The sequence below is a fragment of the Salvelinus fontinalis genome, chromosome 1 (genome assembly GCF_029448725.1).
Source record: "Salvelinus fontinalis isolate EN_2023a chromosome 1, ASM2944872v1, whole genome shotgun sequence".
NCBI classification, from domain to species: domain Eukaryota; kingdom Metazoa; phylum Chordata; class Actinopteri; order Salmoniformes; family Salmonidae; genus Salvelinus; species Salvelinus fontinalis.
The window spans coordinates 21,988,585-22,004,516 of record NC_074665.1 but is presented as its reverse complement, the minus strand read 5'-3'; the positions used below and the strand labels follow the sequence as shown (position 1 = coordinate 22,004,516).

The following is a 15,932-nucleotide window of genomic DNA, read 5'->3' as shown; positions in this document are numbered from 1 at the left end:
CCTCCCTCCCTCCCTCTGCCTGTCTCCCTCCCTCCCTCCCTCCGCCTGTCTCCCTCCCTCCGCCTGTCTCCCTCCCTCCGCCTGTCTCCCTCCTCCGCCTGTCTCCCTCCTCCGCCTGTCTCCCTCCTCCGCCTGTCTCCCTCCTCCGCCTGTCTCCCTCCTCCGCCTGTCCGTCCGTCTCCCTCCTCCGTCCGTCTCCCCCGTCTGTCCGTCCGTCTCCCCCGCCTGTCCGTCCGTCTCCCCCGCCTGTCCGTCCGTCTCCCCCGCCTGTCCGTCCGTCTCCCCCGCCTGTCCGTCCGTCTCCCCCGCCTGTCCGTCCGTCTCCCCCGCCTGTCCGTCCGTCTCCCCCGCCTGTCCGTCCGTCTCCCCCGCCTGTCCGTCCGTCTCCCCCGCCTGTCCGTCCGTCTCCCCCGTCTGTCCGTCCGTCTCCCCCGTCTGTCCGTCCGTCTCCCCCGCCTGTCCGTCCGTCTCCCCCGCCTGTCCGTCCGTCTCCCCCGCCTGTCCGTCCGTCTCCCCCGTCCGTCCGTCCGTCCGTCTCGACCGCCCGTCCGTCCGTCCGTCCGTCTGTCTCCCCCGTCTGTCCGTCTGTCTCCCCCGTCTGTCCGTCTGTCTCCCTCCCCGTCTGTCCGTCCGTCTCCCTCCCCGTCTGTCCGTCTGTCCGTCCGTCTCCCCCGTCTGTCCGTCCGTCTCCCCCGTCTGTCCGTCCGTCTCCCCCGTCTGTCCGTCCGTCTCCCCCGTCTGTCCGTCCGTCTCCCTCCCCGTCCGTCTCCCTCCCCGTCCGTCTCCCTCCCCGTCCGTCTCCCTCCCTCCCCGTCCGTCTCCCTCCCTCCCCGTCCGTCTCCCTCCCCGTCCGTCTCCCTCCCCGTCCGTCCGTCCGTCCGTCTCCCTCCCCGTCCGTCCGTCCGTCCGTCCGTCTCCCTCCCTCCCCGTCCGTCCGTCCGTCTCCCTCCCTCCCTCCCCGTCCGTCCGTCCGTCCGTCTCCCTCCCCGTCCGTCCGTCCGTCTCCCCCGTCCGTCCGTCCGTCTCCCCCGTCCGTCCGTCCGTCCGTCTCCCTCCCCGTCCGTCCGTCCGTCTCCCTCCCCGTCCGTCCGTCCGTCTCCCTCCCCGTCCGTCCGTCCGTCTCCCTCCCCGTCCGTCCGTCCGTCTCCCTCCCCGTCCGTCCGTCCGTCTCCCTCCCCGTCCGTCCGTCCGTCTCCCTCCCCGTCCGTCCGTCCGTCTCCCTCCCCGTCCGTCCGTCCGTCTCCCTCCCCGTCCGTCCGTCCGTCTCCCTCCACGTCGGTCCGTCCGTCTCCCTCCACGTCTGCCTGTCTCCCCCCCCCGTCTGCCTGTCTCCCCCGTCTGCCTGTCTCCCCCGTCTGCCTGTCTCCCCCGTCTCCCTCCCTCCCTCCAGCCTGTCAGTCTGTCTCCCTCTCTAGCCTCCCTCCCACTCCCTCTCCAGCCTCCCTCCCTCCCTCTCCAGCCTCCCTCCCTCCCTCCCTCTCCAGCCTCCCTCCCTCCCTCCCTCTCCAGCCTCCCTCCCTCCCTCCCTCTCCAGCCTCCCTCCCTCCCTCCCTCCCTCTCCAGCCTCCCTCCCTCCCTCCCTCTCCAGCCTCCCTCCCTCCCTCCCTCCCTCCCTCTCCAGCCTCCCTCCCTCCCTCCCTCTCCAGCCTCCCTCCCTCCCTCCCTCTCCAGCCTCCCTCCCTCCCTCCCTCTCCAGCCTCCCTCCCTCCCTCCCTCTCCAGCTTCCCTCCCTGCCCCTCTCTCTCTCCTGCCTCTCTCCCCCTCTCTCTCTCCTGCGTCTCTCCCCCTCTCTCTCTCCTGCCTCTCTCCCCCTCTCTCTCTCCTGCCTCTCTCCCCCTCTCTCTCTCCTGCCTCTCTCTCCCCCTCTCTCTCCAGCCTCCCTCCATCCCGCTCTCTCTCCAGCCTCCCTCCATCCCGCTCTCTCTCCAGCCTCCCTCCATCCCGCTCTCTCTCCAGCCTCCCTCCAACCAGCCTCCCTCCATCCCGCTCTCTCTCCAGCCTCCCTCCATCCCGCTCTCTCTCCAGCCTCCCTCCATCCCGCTCTCTCTCCAGCCTCCCTCCATCCCGCTCTCTCTCCAGCCTCCCTCCATCCCGCTCTCTCTCCAGCCTCCCTCCATCCCGCTCTCTCTCCAGCCTCCCTCCATCCCGCTCTCTCTCCAGCCTCCCTCCATCCCGCTCTCTCTCCAGCCTCCCTCCATCCCGCTCTCTCTCCAGCCTCCCTCCATCCCGCTCTCTCTCCAGCCTCCCTCCATCCCGCTCTCTCTCCAGCCTCCCTCCATCCCGCTCTCTCTCCAGCCTCCCTCCATCCCGCTCTCTCTCCAGCCTCCCTCCATCCCGCTCTCTCTCCAGCCTCCCTCCATCCCGCTCTCTCTCTCCAGCCTCCCTCCATCCCGCTCTCTCTCTCCAGCCTCCCTCCATCCCGCTCTCTCTCTCCAGCCTCCCTCCATCCCGCTCTCTCTCTCCAGCCTCCCTCCATCCCGCTCTCTCTCCAGCCTCCCTCCATCCCGCTCTCTCTCCAGCCTCCCTCCATCCCGCTCTCTCTCCAGCCTCCCTCCATCCCGCTCTCTCTCCAGCCTCCCTCCATCCCGCTCTCTCTCCAGCCTCCCTCCATCCCGCTCTCTCTCCAGCCTCCCTCCATCCCGCTCTCTCTCCAGCCTCCCTCCATCCCGCTCTCTCTCCAGCCTCCCTCCATCCCGCTCTCTCTCCAGCCTCCCTCCATCCCGCTCTCTCTCCAGCCTCCCTCCATCCCGCTCTCTCTCCAGCCTCCCTCCATCCCGCTCTCTCTCCAGCCTCCCTCCATCCCGCTCTCTCTCCAGCCTCCCTCCATCCCGCTCTCTCTCCAGCCTCCCTCCATCCCGCTCTCTCTCCAGCCTCCCTCCATCCCGCTCTCTCTCCAGCCTCCCTCCATCCCGCTCTCTCTCCAGCCTCCCTCCATCCCGCTCTCCCTCCAGCCTCCCTCCATCCCGCTCTCCCTCCAGCCTCCCTCCATCCCGCTCTCCCTCCAGCCTCCCTCCATCCCCCTCTCTCTCCAGCCTCCCTCCATCCCCCTCTCTCTCCAGCCTCCCTCCATCCCGCTCTCCCTCCAGCCTCCCTCCATCCCGCTCTCCCTCCAGCCTCCCTCCATCCCGCTCTCCCTCCAGCCTCCCTCCATCCCGCTCTCCCTCCATCCTCCCTCCCTCATTAGAATAATGTGCCCAGCCAGGTTTGACACTGACAGAAGCTGAAGGGGTGAGTGTGCAGGCCAGCCGGCACAGATCCAGTACCAACACCAGCCTTCTAACCACTTCATCAGAAGTATAAAATCAACCAACAGGAATTCATGTAGAATAAAAAACCCTCAGGATGGTTCAGCTATTTGTAAAAATGCTGAGATCTTAACACACCAGGGTGGTCCTTGTACACGGAACCAGTACCAACTGTAGATACGAGTTCTAAACAGGTACCATATCCATAATCCAATACCTACAATCTACAACAGACCAAAACAACACCACTTTACCTGTATAACCATCTCTCTACTGATGCAATGGGACAAGAGGATGGAATCAGTGCAGACCTACACCCTTTAGAAACGCAAATGGTGCATTTCCCTAAGCCACCCAGTCAGTTTGAGCATCTTCCCTGCTAACCATTTAAACAAGAGGAAGTTGCTAGCCACTCCTGGTGAGCTACAACTGTGTGACTGTGTAGAGCACGGCGCTTACACACACACACACGACTAGAAGTGGCTTTGGATAAAAGCATCTGCTAAATGGCATATATCAAGCCTTGACCCCTGTGGCTATGACAGAGGAGCCGAGTCACCAAAATACCATAAGAATAAACACACAAACACAGACCTATACTAATAATAATACCTGCCATCCACCTCCTAGAGAAAATGATAATGGCCTGTTATCTAAATGAATCTTCTTCGCATACAGCTAAACACAAAACAATTTAAAGACAATACTGTGCGTCCGCGAGTGCATTGGTGCACTCCCCTTGCCCATTTCCAAGTATCCATGCATGCCTTTTTATCTGACACCTAAATTTGCAACAAAGGCCTTCTTAGGAACTATACAAATGAGATGTTTTTGTGTGTGTGTGGGGGGGGGGGGGGGGGTTGGCAGCAGCAGAACAATGCATCTGCAGCGCGAAAATACTCTTCCTTCCCCTTTTTCTGCTGCCTTTTTTCAATATCAAACGACGGTAACCATCCCCATTTTCAAAAGTTCCGATGATTCCTTATTACTTCAATAAGGGTGGGGAGTCAAAGTGAATAATGATGACAGCTGTGATTCAGACGGACTGTGTGATCTCCTCCGCGGTTTTGTTTGGAACTTGTAAGATGAGGAATTATAAGTGTCAAACAGCTGTGAATATGGGTGCTAAATATTTAAACATGTTTTCCAGCTGAGGAAAAAAGTAGAATTTTAAAAAAAAAAGGGGGGGGGGGCTTAAGTGTGAATAAGCTGTGCCAGCCTTTGATTCAAAATGCAGGAAGAATGGGAAGAAAAGGGAGTAGATAAAACATGTTGATATGGTGAAGAGGGCGGGAATCAAACCCAATTGAATCGTGGTGCCTTCCACAGGGGAAGACAGGCGAGGCAACGAGAGGTTTCACCTGACCTGAGGCATGCAGTGTGGCAAGGAGGAGGAAAGAGGACAATAAGAAGTCTGGAGAGAACACAGTTCTAAATGATGAATGGAGGGTGGCTTCGATAGGCAGAGTATCGCTCAGCTCCAGGAAACGCAACAAAAACATTCGCTGGCGCTAAGAACCCGGCATATTCACATTCACAGACGACCTTACAAATCCACACACAGATGAAAAGTAAGTCTCGTGTTGCCTAAAGAGATGCTCCAAACAGATTTGCTCAAGCATGGCCGATTCATCTTTAAATGTATATTTGTGGTTGCCTAAGTGCCTCTAAATAATGTAGTGGTTACAATGGATATATCAACAGATATTCCTGTTGACAGTCGTGTCCTGTTACTCGTTCTGAACGGCGATTGAAGGAGGGGAACCTGGTCAGTTAACAGAATGAGTGATGATCATTTTACTCCAGCAGGTTCACGCAGAGCAAAATGGCTCATAAACGAAGAGCAGAAGAAACCACCACCGTTTGCTGTTTGAATCCAGGCCACAACTCCAAATCAGGTGACATGACATCTCATGTCAGCACGTGTTTTTTTACACCAGCTCTCAGCCAGCCCACTGGCCACCGGCCATGCTCCCTCCCAGCCCGTGTTAACATGTGTTCAGACCAGAAGAAGAGACAATCCAAGACCCTCTACTGTCGGTCTCGTAATATAAAAAGCAAGCATTGTGCCTGTTCAACAGTATTCTATGGGGAAAGGTGTAGCATGGCGGCGATGTAACGGTGGTGGTGGGGGGGGGGGGGGGGTCGCATCAAGATAGTGGCGGGCTGATGGTGCTAGATTGCTGTGCGAGGATAGCAGATAGGAGATCCCCCTATGACGACATTGACGATCCCCCTAGATCCCCCTATGACGACAGCCATATCCCAAACGCAACAAAGACATGTACTGTACAAGCCAATAGAAACACAAAAGCTGGAGAATAGAAACCTGAGACAAGATTATTTTCAGCCTTCAAAGATATTTCAAAGTGTCGTATAGCTACAGTATATGAACGTCGCTTTCCTTTGATGAAGTGATACAAATTTTTAAAAAGAACCAATCCAGAATGTATTCATCGATTACATTGAAATATTCCCTATATAAAAAAGGTGCGTACCTAACATCATAATTATACTGATAACCGATCACTCCACCCTCTTTTTTTACAATAACAAATACAAAACTACAACAACTATAGCATTACTACTACATCATGGCTACACAAGGCTTACAGGAAGTGCTATTTAAGGGAAAAATGCAGAATTCACTAATTCCGCGTGATATTGAGCAGCCATGATTGCTGAGCATAAAGACGTTGATAGTTATCTGGGCCTTCTGGGGTTCAACCCTTCAGCACTGTCCTTTATCCCTGCCTTTTTATCCACATGTGTTTTGTAAAGAGTGTACTATCAGAAATAATACCTTTTCAGATTTGTACAGAAAATATATTTCATTGAATTTATCCCCATAGAGGCTCATAAGAACCTCAGAAACAGCCTTGGCCTTTAGGCTGCAGAGATGAGGGCATAACGATATTCAGATGGAAAGGAATCAAAAAGACAGGATAGCCATAGAGGAACTTACCTCTTCACGTAACTTGATCAACTGCCACGTGAAAGCAGAGAGAGAGAGAGAGAGAAAGAGGGAGGGAGGGAAAGATAAAAAGGAAAGACATGGCAGGAAGCAGATCATGCGGCTGGGTAAAGAATTAACCTTGACGATTTATCCGTTTGCATGTTTAGCGTTTAGGAATCACAGACAACCACATTAAACGCCGCTAAACACGAGACTCGCGCAGACTTTTTTGGAACAAGCAAAGATCAAGTTCTCTCGCTGTCACATGAGACAACGCGAGGGAAAGGATTGCTCGACTCGCAGTGTCTAAACTTGCATCGTCGAGGAAGTCGCATCACAAGACTTATGGCAAAAGCATTCTAGATCCCAATCTGTACAGGAGGAAAATACAGTTTGAGTACAGTGTGCATAGAAGTTTAAATGAGGGAATAATATATATATATCCCTATGCAGGATCCCAGGGAAATATCCCCAAAAATATTGAGATATGCCTTTTTTAATTCTACATTGTAGAAATGTAGAACCATTCCATTGTTGGCAATGTGTCCATCAATGGTGACATATTGTTAATATTTCATGTACCTCAATAAGACGCCTGCTGTGTGGATTATGTATGGATACCCGTGTGAGGGCGCCTGTGTTATACATAGACTGTACATACATACATGCATACATAACGGTGGAGCTTATTATCAGGACAACCGTTACCGGGAGTCATGAAAAATGAATCTTAGGATTAGTTATTCATTTTTGATGAAAGAGAATGTCAAATAGAAATAGGTAAATAGAAGATATTCCCATAACATACTGTTGTTACTTTCTATATGTAAGAGAGAGACATTGGAGGACAGCAACAATTTAATTTGAGTTTTTATCACAACTAAAAAGGACGCTTTCCATAACCTGCTCTTCATGTCGCGGAACGTCATGGAGAGGGGGCTTGTCATGGGAACATGATTTAGTAGAGGAGGGGAAGGACAAGTTTCTTCATTTGTTAGCCGTTGCAGGTGATTTTTTTCTATCTCCATTTCTTGGGCGAGATTAAAGGTTAGCAGATCTGAAGGGAGGCTCAGGGATACATGACTTCCCTCTCATCTCACTTTGTATGTGGTGGTCATTTTGAATTTTGCTAGTTTGAAATAATTTGCTATGATTTCACAAAAGAGGTAGGAGGACTTGAATCAGAAATGATGAACTTGACTGTTGAGAAGAAAGAAAAAGCCTTGGTGGTAGGAATGATGTTAAACTATTGGTTGTCGTGGCCACAGTCGTCAGGAATAACAGGCTAGGCTCCTCTGAAAGGCACTCACACCGAAGAGTTAACAAGGAAGCAGCTACACAGTCGGCAAACATTGAGAAATGTAAGCACAATTACGTCTGTGTAACGTTAATGTAACGTTATACTCTGACGGGTGACAATTAGCATTTGAGAGAGCGAAAAAATAAAACAGCCATATCTGGAGTGGCACCATCAATATTACTGTCACTGTTCAGTAAAAATATATATATTCTATAATATGGTTATTTGTAGACAAGTAACCTTAAAAATTGTGAATATATTTAAATATACAAAATAAATATTATGCTTTGAATTAGGGTGGTAAAAATGTTAACATGTCTGATTGATGTTTAGAAACGTATATACTTTTAGTAAGCTTTCCCCGATTGAATTATAAAAAGATTTCCAATTATAAATATGTCATTTATATATAAATCATAAAATATCGTAATTCTGAGTTTAAAAAAGTTAAATACCATGGGAGTGCAAATCTGAAGAACATTACAAAAAAGGTCTGAGAAATAATGTAGAACTGCACCACTATCAAGCGATATAGAATCCCTCGAGTGACAGAATGAAATAAAAGGAGTTGAATAAAATATACATAAAAGTTTTAAAAAAAGAAGCTTTATTTGTGTGTGCTGAGAGTTGCATTTTAGGGAGCTCTGGCCTTGGGGAACTCGGCAGCAACAGACAGGCTAACAAACGTATTTTTTTTTAACACTGCAAAGAAATAGGATTTTCTTCCCTCTTTCTTTCGGTGAGAAAAAGGGCCACTTTGGAGCCTGGAAACTGTCCATTATATCGAAGGTCACAACCGCCTGCGTTGAATGCCTTATTGAGGGGGGCAAAGTTTAAAACTACACATGTGGCTATTTAGGGTTTGAACAGGCCAGCCAGAGCCGCCGATCACACGCCGCAGCCCTACCGTCCAATTCAATGAGGACCAAACAAAAGTTGTTCTATCTTATTTGTGCTGCTTGGCCGATTGGAAGTCCTCGTGGAGGATTTGCTGAAACTATATGAGAGGCTTTGTGCTTGGCGTTCCCTTCTTTTTCTCCATATAGATGTATTTTTCTTTGGCATCCATTCTTTTAAAACGTAACCCACAACGCTAGCTTTGCTCCAGAGAAAGTGGTAAACACAGAATATTGTAAATGTTATAATTACGCCTCCGTGAATGCCTTTCCTCATTTCTTTTTAATGCCAGCCAGTATTCAAAAATCGCACTGCTGCAATTTTTCTGTTACGATAATCAGCAGATTTTTCAAACAAAGATTTTTTTTCATTCAATACGGAATTCGATACAAGTGGTAATCTGCTTCCTTTGTAGCCTGTAAAATCTGGTCCATGCCGGCTCAAACCAGCACAATCTCTTGTGGCCAAGCCTTCTGCTGTGACTGAAATCGAAACTATTCCGTAGAGTGTTCATGTGCGAAAAATGTGTGCGCTAGCTACTATGTGTGTGGTAGACCGTGTGTGTGTGTGTGTGTGTGTGTCTCGGAGTGTGTGAATTGCATGCCGAGTGAGAAAGAAAAATGGGGGGGGGAATGTGCAACGGTAGACTACCACGTTATTAAAAAAAGAAGAGTGATAACGCCATTTTGGTCTCTGCCCGCGTACAGATAACAAATAAATGCCGAACTCTATTAAATCGTTCTTTAGCCATTATCGCAGGGCCGACACGTCATTTTTAGAACTTATGACAGCTCCCTATGTACTTAGCTAGAAAACCTGGCCATGTAACGAACAGATTTGCGACTGGTAATGATCTGCTCAGCCAGGGCTATATGAAATGATCCTGACCTCTTTCAGATCGTCAGGAATTAAATTGACCGACTTGCCCCAGCTCCCCCATCTTTTCCCCATCCTCTCTTTCGCTCCCGCCTCGTTCAATAAAAAAAATTAACTGAAGTTCGAGCACTCCACTCACAGCCAGACCAAGTCGTGTGTTATCTCCAGAAGTTTTTAAAACAGAAATGAGATAAATATTTTCATTTTAAAAAACTATGTGGGTTTGTGAGTGTGAGAAATTATTTTGTTTTACAATGTACAAACATTACAATTCTGATAGACTAAACCTATAAAAGTACAAATGTTATGCTTCGAGCATTTAAGGTTCTGAAGCAACTACTGAAGGCATATATATACAGCGCCTATAGAAAGTTTACACAGCCTTCAACTTTTTTCACATTTTGTTGCCTTAAAATTTAAATCTACTCCACATTTCCAAAATGAAAGAAAATTTGGAAAATGTTCTTTAACTAACAAAACATTAAAAAAACTGAAATATCACCCCCCTGAATTAATACTTGGTGGAAGCACCTTTGGCAGTCATCACTTTTGTAACCTTTTCATTAAGATTATTTGCACAACATACAGTATATCCATTGTTTTTTTCAAAATTGGTCAGGCTCAGTACATTTTGGTTGAGTATCATTGACGGACAGCAATATTTAAACCTTGTCTCTGATTTTTCTTAAGCAGATTTTAGTCAAGTCTGAGACTAGACCACTCAGGAACACCCAGCACCTTTTAGAAAGCCATTCTGGTGTATCTTTTGCATAAACATTTGTGTAATTGCCCCGCAGAGAAATAAAACCCTGTAATACAGCAAATAAATACACTTTTTGGCCTAAATTAAAAACTACAGGATTGGGTCAAATGCAATACAAAACAACACAGAGCGAAACCTCTATTTTCAAGTAGTGTGGCGGCAGCATCATGTTATGGGGATGCTTGTCATTGGCCGGGACAGAGGAGTTTGTTAAGATCAAAATAAATATGACACGTAAAAATGTTAGGGTTAATGGTTAGATTTAAAATAAAGATATTATGACTTTGTGGCTGTGCTAGCTAGTGACCACTCTGCAGAGCTGCCTCCAGGTCAAGATTAATGATAATAAAACACCAACCTGCCATTTATTTTGGAATAACTTGTACTTTCTATTCAATTTTCCTTTGCTTATATACATGTATAATGTGTAACTAGATGTGGAGTTTTATCTCTGGTTCAAGGACAATTTGTCTCCCCTTGCTTTCCAGTTGTCCTTGTGTTGGGAATATTGAATCACTTGACAAAAATGGAAGGCGAATGAGAAAACAGACAAGTGTATTAGAATTAAAATTACAACAAACATTCTGTAGACATGTCATCCTCTACAAAAAAATAGGAATTTTTCAAGCGCTTGAATGCTGGACAAATTCAATTTCCCTAAAAACCTATATTTAAAATAATAATATAATTGTTAAACAGAGCAGCATAAGACTGAAAACATCTTAAAATGCATGCATCTTAAATTGTACTTCTAGATTAACTCATTGGTCTGCGTGTTTCCATTCTTTAAACAAATTATTTTCCTATGATAAATATTCTTAGGTCTATGAATAATTATTTAAATAATGGGGTTCATCATCAATTGTATTTAATGAAAGGGAAATATATATATTTGAAATGTGGGTCGTATTTTTTTCCCTTTTGCCTTTGAAAAGATTTTGATAGGAACCATCACTGTCTTGAATGTGACAGTCCTGGCAGCAAATCCACTTCCAACTTCTGTATAAAATGTCAGAGTCACTTTACGCATCTCACTAATTTGCAGGGAATATGCATATGAATGTATAATATCGGATGGCGATACATACGGTATGTTTGTAAGATGTGCAGTTCACGGGTCATCACTAAAATGGTAATAAGGAAGCAATAAAAACCTGTACTTTATTTAGCTCTGCTCAGATCATCTAACTGTACTTACAAAGTACCGAGGGACTAAATGTGCAAGTGTATGTATTTCTCCCTTTGTTTATGTGTATGACTGAGACGCACAGCAACTATTGCAAAGTTGACTAGATAATATAGAATTAGTCCAGAATACGCTGGTCAGTGTTGTGAGTTGCAGCTGTGCAGGTAAGCGTTAGGGCGCGCGTTAAAAAGACGGTTTGCGTAGCTGTTGATGGCCTGCCTTTTTGATGCAGCACCTCAGACAGAATTCCAAACAACACAAGTTTAAAGAACATGTGGCATATTTTGGGCAATTAAGATCACTAGTTCAGATGCTTGTTTTCTCCTTTCTCGTATTCAATATGAATGAATCAATACAGTTTTTGAAGGGATTGTTCATTTCCCGTGTTCACTGCATTGTCTTAGCATTTTGGGACAACGGAAGAAATATGGCTAATTAGCTTTTTATCTGTTGTTTATATACCAAACTTAATCATAGTTGTGATAAAAACATCAATAACATTTCAATGTTCATTACAAAACATACAACATACATCTTTTCATGAATTTAATTATATTTTCAATTATAGAATTACGACCTTTCATCAAACATCAAATTATATTTTCAATATTACTGAACAAAGGTTGTATAGCGACAAGTAACCAGTAAAATAGCAAACATTTCAGTGACTTTTTGACACTAATGCTTATAAACAAACACTGAACCTGGGAATCCTATTTATTCTGATTGTCCGTGTTGTATGGTTACCACAATTGTGTTTAAAGGTGAGTGTGTGTGTGCGGAGGATCTTTTTAGAGGATAAGTACACAGACGGCTGGAGAACAGCTGTGTGTGTGTGTGGGGGGGGCGCAATCTGGCGCTGCCCAGACGCTGGGCCCAGGCCTAGAGCCCATTCAGACGCTGGGCCCAGGCCTAGAGCCCATTCAGACCCTGGGCAGCTTTGCATTAAACAGTGTTCCTTCCACATGACTTGTTGCCAATGCTGCAGTGGCCCTGGTGGCCATGGGAGAGGCCCCGTGAGGCACTGACCCTTCCTCACCCGGGGACCAGCCACCCATACTAGGGACTGGCGGGGCCTGATTAGTGCCTTACCTGACTCTCAGAGGAGCCAGCGTCTTCCCCCAGGAGCTCGTTCCGCACCTCATCACTGTAGGCGATACGTGACCTTTTCTGCAAGGGGAGGAGGAAGACAGAAGAGAGGAAGAGAAAACAGAGGAGAAAAAATAAGCCTTAGTGGAGTTGTCTTGGAAAAACATAACAGCTATTTCTTAAGCACGAGAGCCCCCTAATGGACCAGAATGTCAAAAAAGCACATGCACCTGCAGTGTGTGTGTGTGTGTGGTGATCTTGTACCACTGAAATTGTAAAGATGCCCCCCTTTCCACACTTAAATCAACACAATCTGAAGAATAAAACCAACTACGGCACTGGGGCAGGGGCCGGGAGATGTATAAGGAAAGTATCACTTGTCAGCGCTAAATATTTTCTGGGGGCTGCCACTGCTGTCAGCACAGTGCAGTGGCAGGCTCTGTGATAAGGCAGATGCTGGGACTTAGACAGGGAATAATTCATCACCCATCGGCGTTCCATCAGATTTGAGCTCTCTCTTGCTCTCCCCTTCAGAAGGGGTGGGGGAGGAACGCCATGTCCAAAAATGACAAACATTCCCGACACGCACATTTCCACACGCACTCTTCAGTGTGTGCCACCTCCGACGCTGAAGGACCAGGCGCTGTGTAGCGCTTGTTTACAGACACTAAAAGAAAAACGCACCCTCTTCAAATGCCCTCCAAACTAAAATGCACACCAGTGGAAAGAGAGACTGTTCACTAAGCCTCCTTCTCAGAACGCCCTGACAGGAGTTCTATGTGGGCCGTGGGAGGAGAGAAAAATCATATACACCAGGAGATATTGAGCTGAAAATAACATATTGGTACATATAAGATCTTTGGGGACTCCTGCTTTCACCACATGTACAAGAATTTTCCCATTTATTTCGTCCATTTCCTTTTTAGAATTTGTATTTAGAAGTTCAATGAAGTTCTACTGTATATGTTCAACAGTGCTACAGTATGTTTTATCAAAGAAATGTATATCTTACCATTCATTGAAATAATTGATTTGCCTTGTTAAATAAAAGGTTAAACAAAAATAAAGTACCGAAAAATAAATAAATCTATTTGACACCGTAGTTTCTTTTCTTTCCTAGTAAACTTGGCCAGTGAGCGGACAGCCACCAACAGACCATCAGGAAAGTGATTTGTCTTGCTATCGTGACAGTGAGGGCCAAAGCCTGAGGAGTAATTACCGAGTTGTCTGGGAATCTGATTGACCAGGGTGACAAGCGAATTAATAATAAAAAATAAATAAATACATTTGATAAAGAGAAGCAGCCAAATAAACACAGTCTCTAAAGGCATCAACTGAGCCACGGGGACCTGCGCAAACCGCCAAAGGAATGACTGCGGGGAAAAGCGGATATTACTGTGACCAAATCAAAAACACAGCACCGGCATAGCATACGCACAAACACAATGGAATGCCTAAACAATCAGAATGATACAATGTTCATCATTTACATTGTGTTAAAACACTTTCGTATGTATTGTATACTTTGTGTGTCGTGAACAATCTATTATTGATCAAACTAAAATCAGACACATCATTAAAGAGATTTTGGATAGGATTACATCTACTTTTAACCGGTAGTATAATTAACCCTTTCTTAAGAATTGTCAGGTTACAGGTTGAGACAAAGTTAAGGTGTGGGTTTTTCAGTTGTTAGTGTGAGTACAAAGACAACAAAACATCAACCGGTACACAGCGTAGAGTCGTGTTCTGCCGGGATAACACCCACATGTGTCATTTTAGAGGAGCGTCATCTTAAAGAGCCGCAGTGTAACTTAGGGGAATGACGGGTTGCTAGTAATTGAGACTAGATGCCTGGGAGAAGGCTTGATTTTAGTACGCAGAGACTGATGTCTTCTTCAAACCCGCACAGTTTTGGGGGCATTTCTAAATAGCTGTTTGTTGCCGCCAAGAGTATCAACAGCTTCCGTGGTGAACGCAACGCAAATGAAACATGAAAATAAAAAGAACTCCGAATGCTACTGAACCAGAGATTGTTGCTGCTCCCTACCCATTTACTTGTGGTTTTGAATTCCCCCTCTGGAAAACAAGCCATAACCCTTAGAGTGATTATTCCCTGTTCATTTGATGTAAAACAAGAGCAGCTGTGGAATATTGACTGCCTCACCCATTGATAGACTTTGATTACCGGTTGGGGTGTTTTGCTAAATAAAAGAAAAAAGAAAAATAAATGGATATAGTTGCAGCTCAAATGGATATAGTCTTCATTTGATAATATTGTGTTATATATGTGGCTTATGTTCCACTTGTGAGAATAATGTAATGAAGATCTTTATATTTGATCAGGGTAGATCAGAATCTGTAATAACTAGGGTTGTTCACAAAATCTCTCAAATGGTCTAAATATATGTATTGAAATAAAAATAAAAAATAAGTTGAGAAAGACAATATGTTGATTGAACATCTCTCATTCTAGTTTATGCGTGTTGAAGATTAAAATGTCTAAAACAACATGAAAACAGGCGAGGAGGAGCACTTCCATTAGATACCTTATTGCCACAGAGAAAAGAAGAGATGAGATCTTTTTTGAATCCTTTTGAACGGTTTTTCTTTTGTCACTTTTTCTAATCTTGGGTGAGAATTTGCTTCTGTTGCCGGAAGCAAAAAAAAAAAAAAAAAAAAGTACAAAGATCCATCTTAACTTTATGCAAAGTGTTCCGTCTGCCTTTAAAACTCTACGCGGCTCGTCAAATGTGAGACGGATGTACTGGTGTTCTGTCAGAAACGCACGTGTCTCACCTCTTGACGTCGACGTGAGAAGAGAGTTTCTTCAACCCATCAAAACGTAATTATATATGCATAATAACTCCTATTACTGTAAGATATGCTAATCAAGAACACCACATAAGCTGGAAATTATATTCATGCAATTCTGAAAAAAATATGAACGTTTTCTCTTTAGGTACATGTATGAATGTCTAGATATTTACTAATACGTCATTACTTTTAAGTAAAAAGGGAAAAATAATCATTCTAAATAAACAAAAATCACAAACAACAACCTACATAAACAGGCAGTAGACAATCATTTAAACACCCTTCCTTTATAGACCCGATGGACATTAGTCACTTTTAAAAATGCCTTCAAAAGTTCTCCTTTTAAAACTAAATCAGAATAATTTAAAGGAAATAAACTGATCTTTATTGTAAACACGTTTTTTTGGGGGGGGGGGGGGGGGGCTCTCCTATGCCTCTCTATGCCTGTTGCCACAAGCGACACAGGGACGTGCAAATAATTGTGGTGCCTGGAAAGCTGAAAAATGTAAACAGTTCATTAGATGGGATATAAAAGGCGTAAAAATACCCAGAGGAAGAGTCTAATGAGGGGCCCTGAAGTTACTCTGCAGACGCTTTTCCCTCCACTTTTCCCCCTCTTTATTGTCACCCCGAGCACACGGCTGGTGGCATGGCGTGAAGAGTAATTAACGATATTTAATTTACAAAAGCGTGCTTCATTACATCTTTCTCACCAGTAGGAGAGCGGCTGGCCATTTTTTTAATATATTTTTTTACTTAATGGCACTTTTGTCACGACTCGACGTCTCAGCTTCAAATTGGCA

At 46.0% G+C, this 15,932-nt stretch overlaps 1 protein-coding gene across 4 annotated transcripts in view; it reads right to left on the bottom strand.

Moving 5' to 3' along the window:
* The window catches only part of LOC129838058 (vesicle transport through interaction with t-SNAREs homolog 1A-like), a 234,886-nt gene that overhangs the window by 198,389 nt on the left and 20,565 nt on the right, over positions 1–15,932 (bottom strand). For 2 of the 4 annotated variants that reach the window (XM_055904776.1, XM_055904946.1), the window contains exons 4-5: positions 12,316–12,393; positions 6,211–6,231 (exon numbers count right to left, since the gene is read on the bottom strand). In XM_055904776.1, the coding sequence (XP_055760751.1) occupies positions 6,211–6,231; positions 12,316–12,393 (99 nt within the window). The remainder of the gene's footprint in view (positions 1–6,210; positions 6,232–12,315; positions 12,394–15,932) is intronic. The other 2 variants (XM_055904864.1, XM_055905016.1) reach the window with 1 other exon arrangement.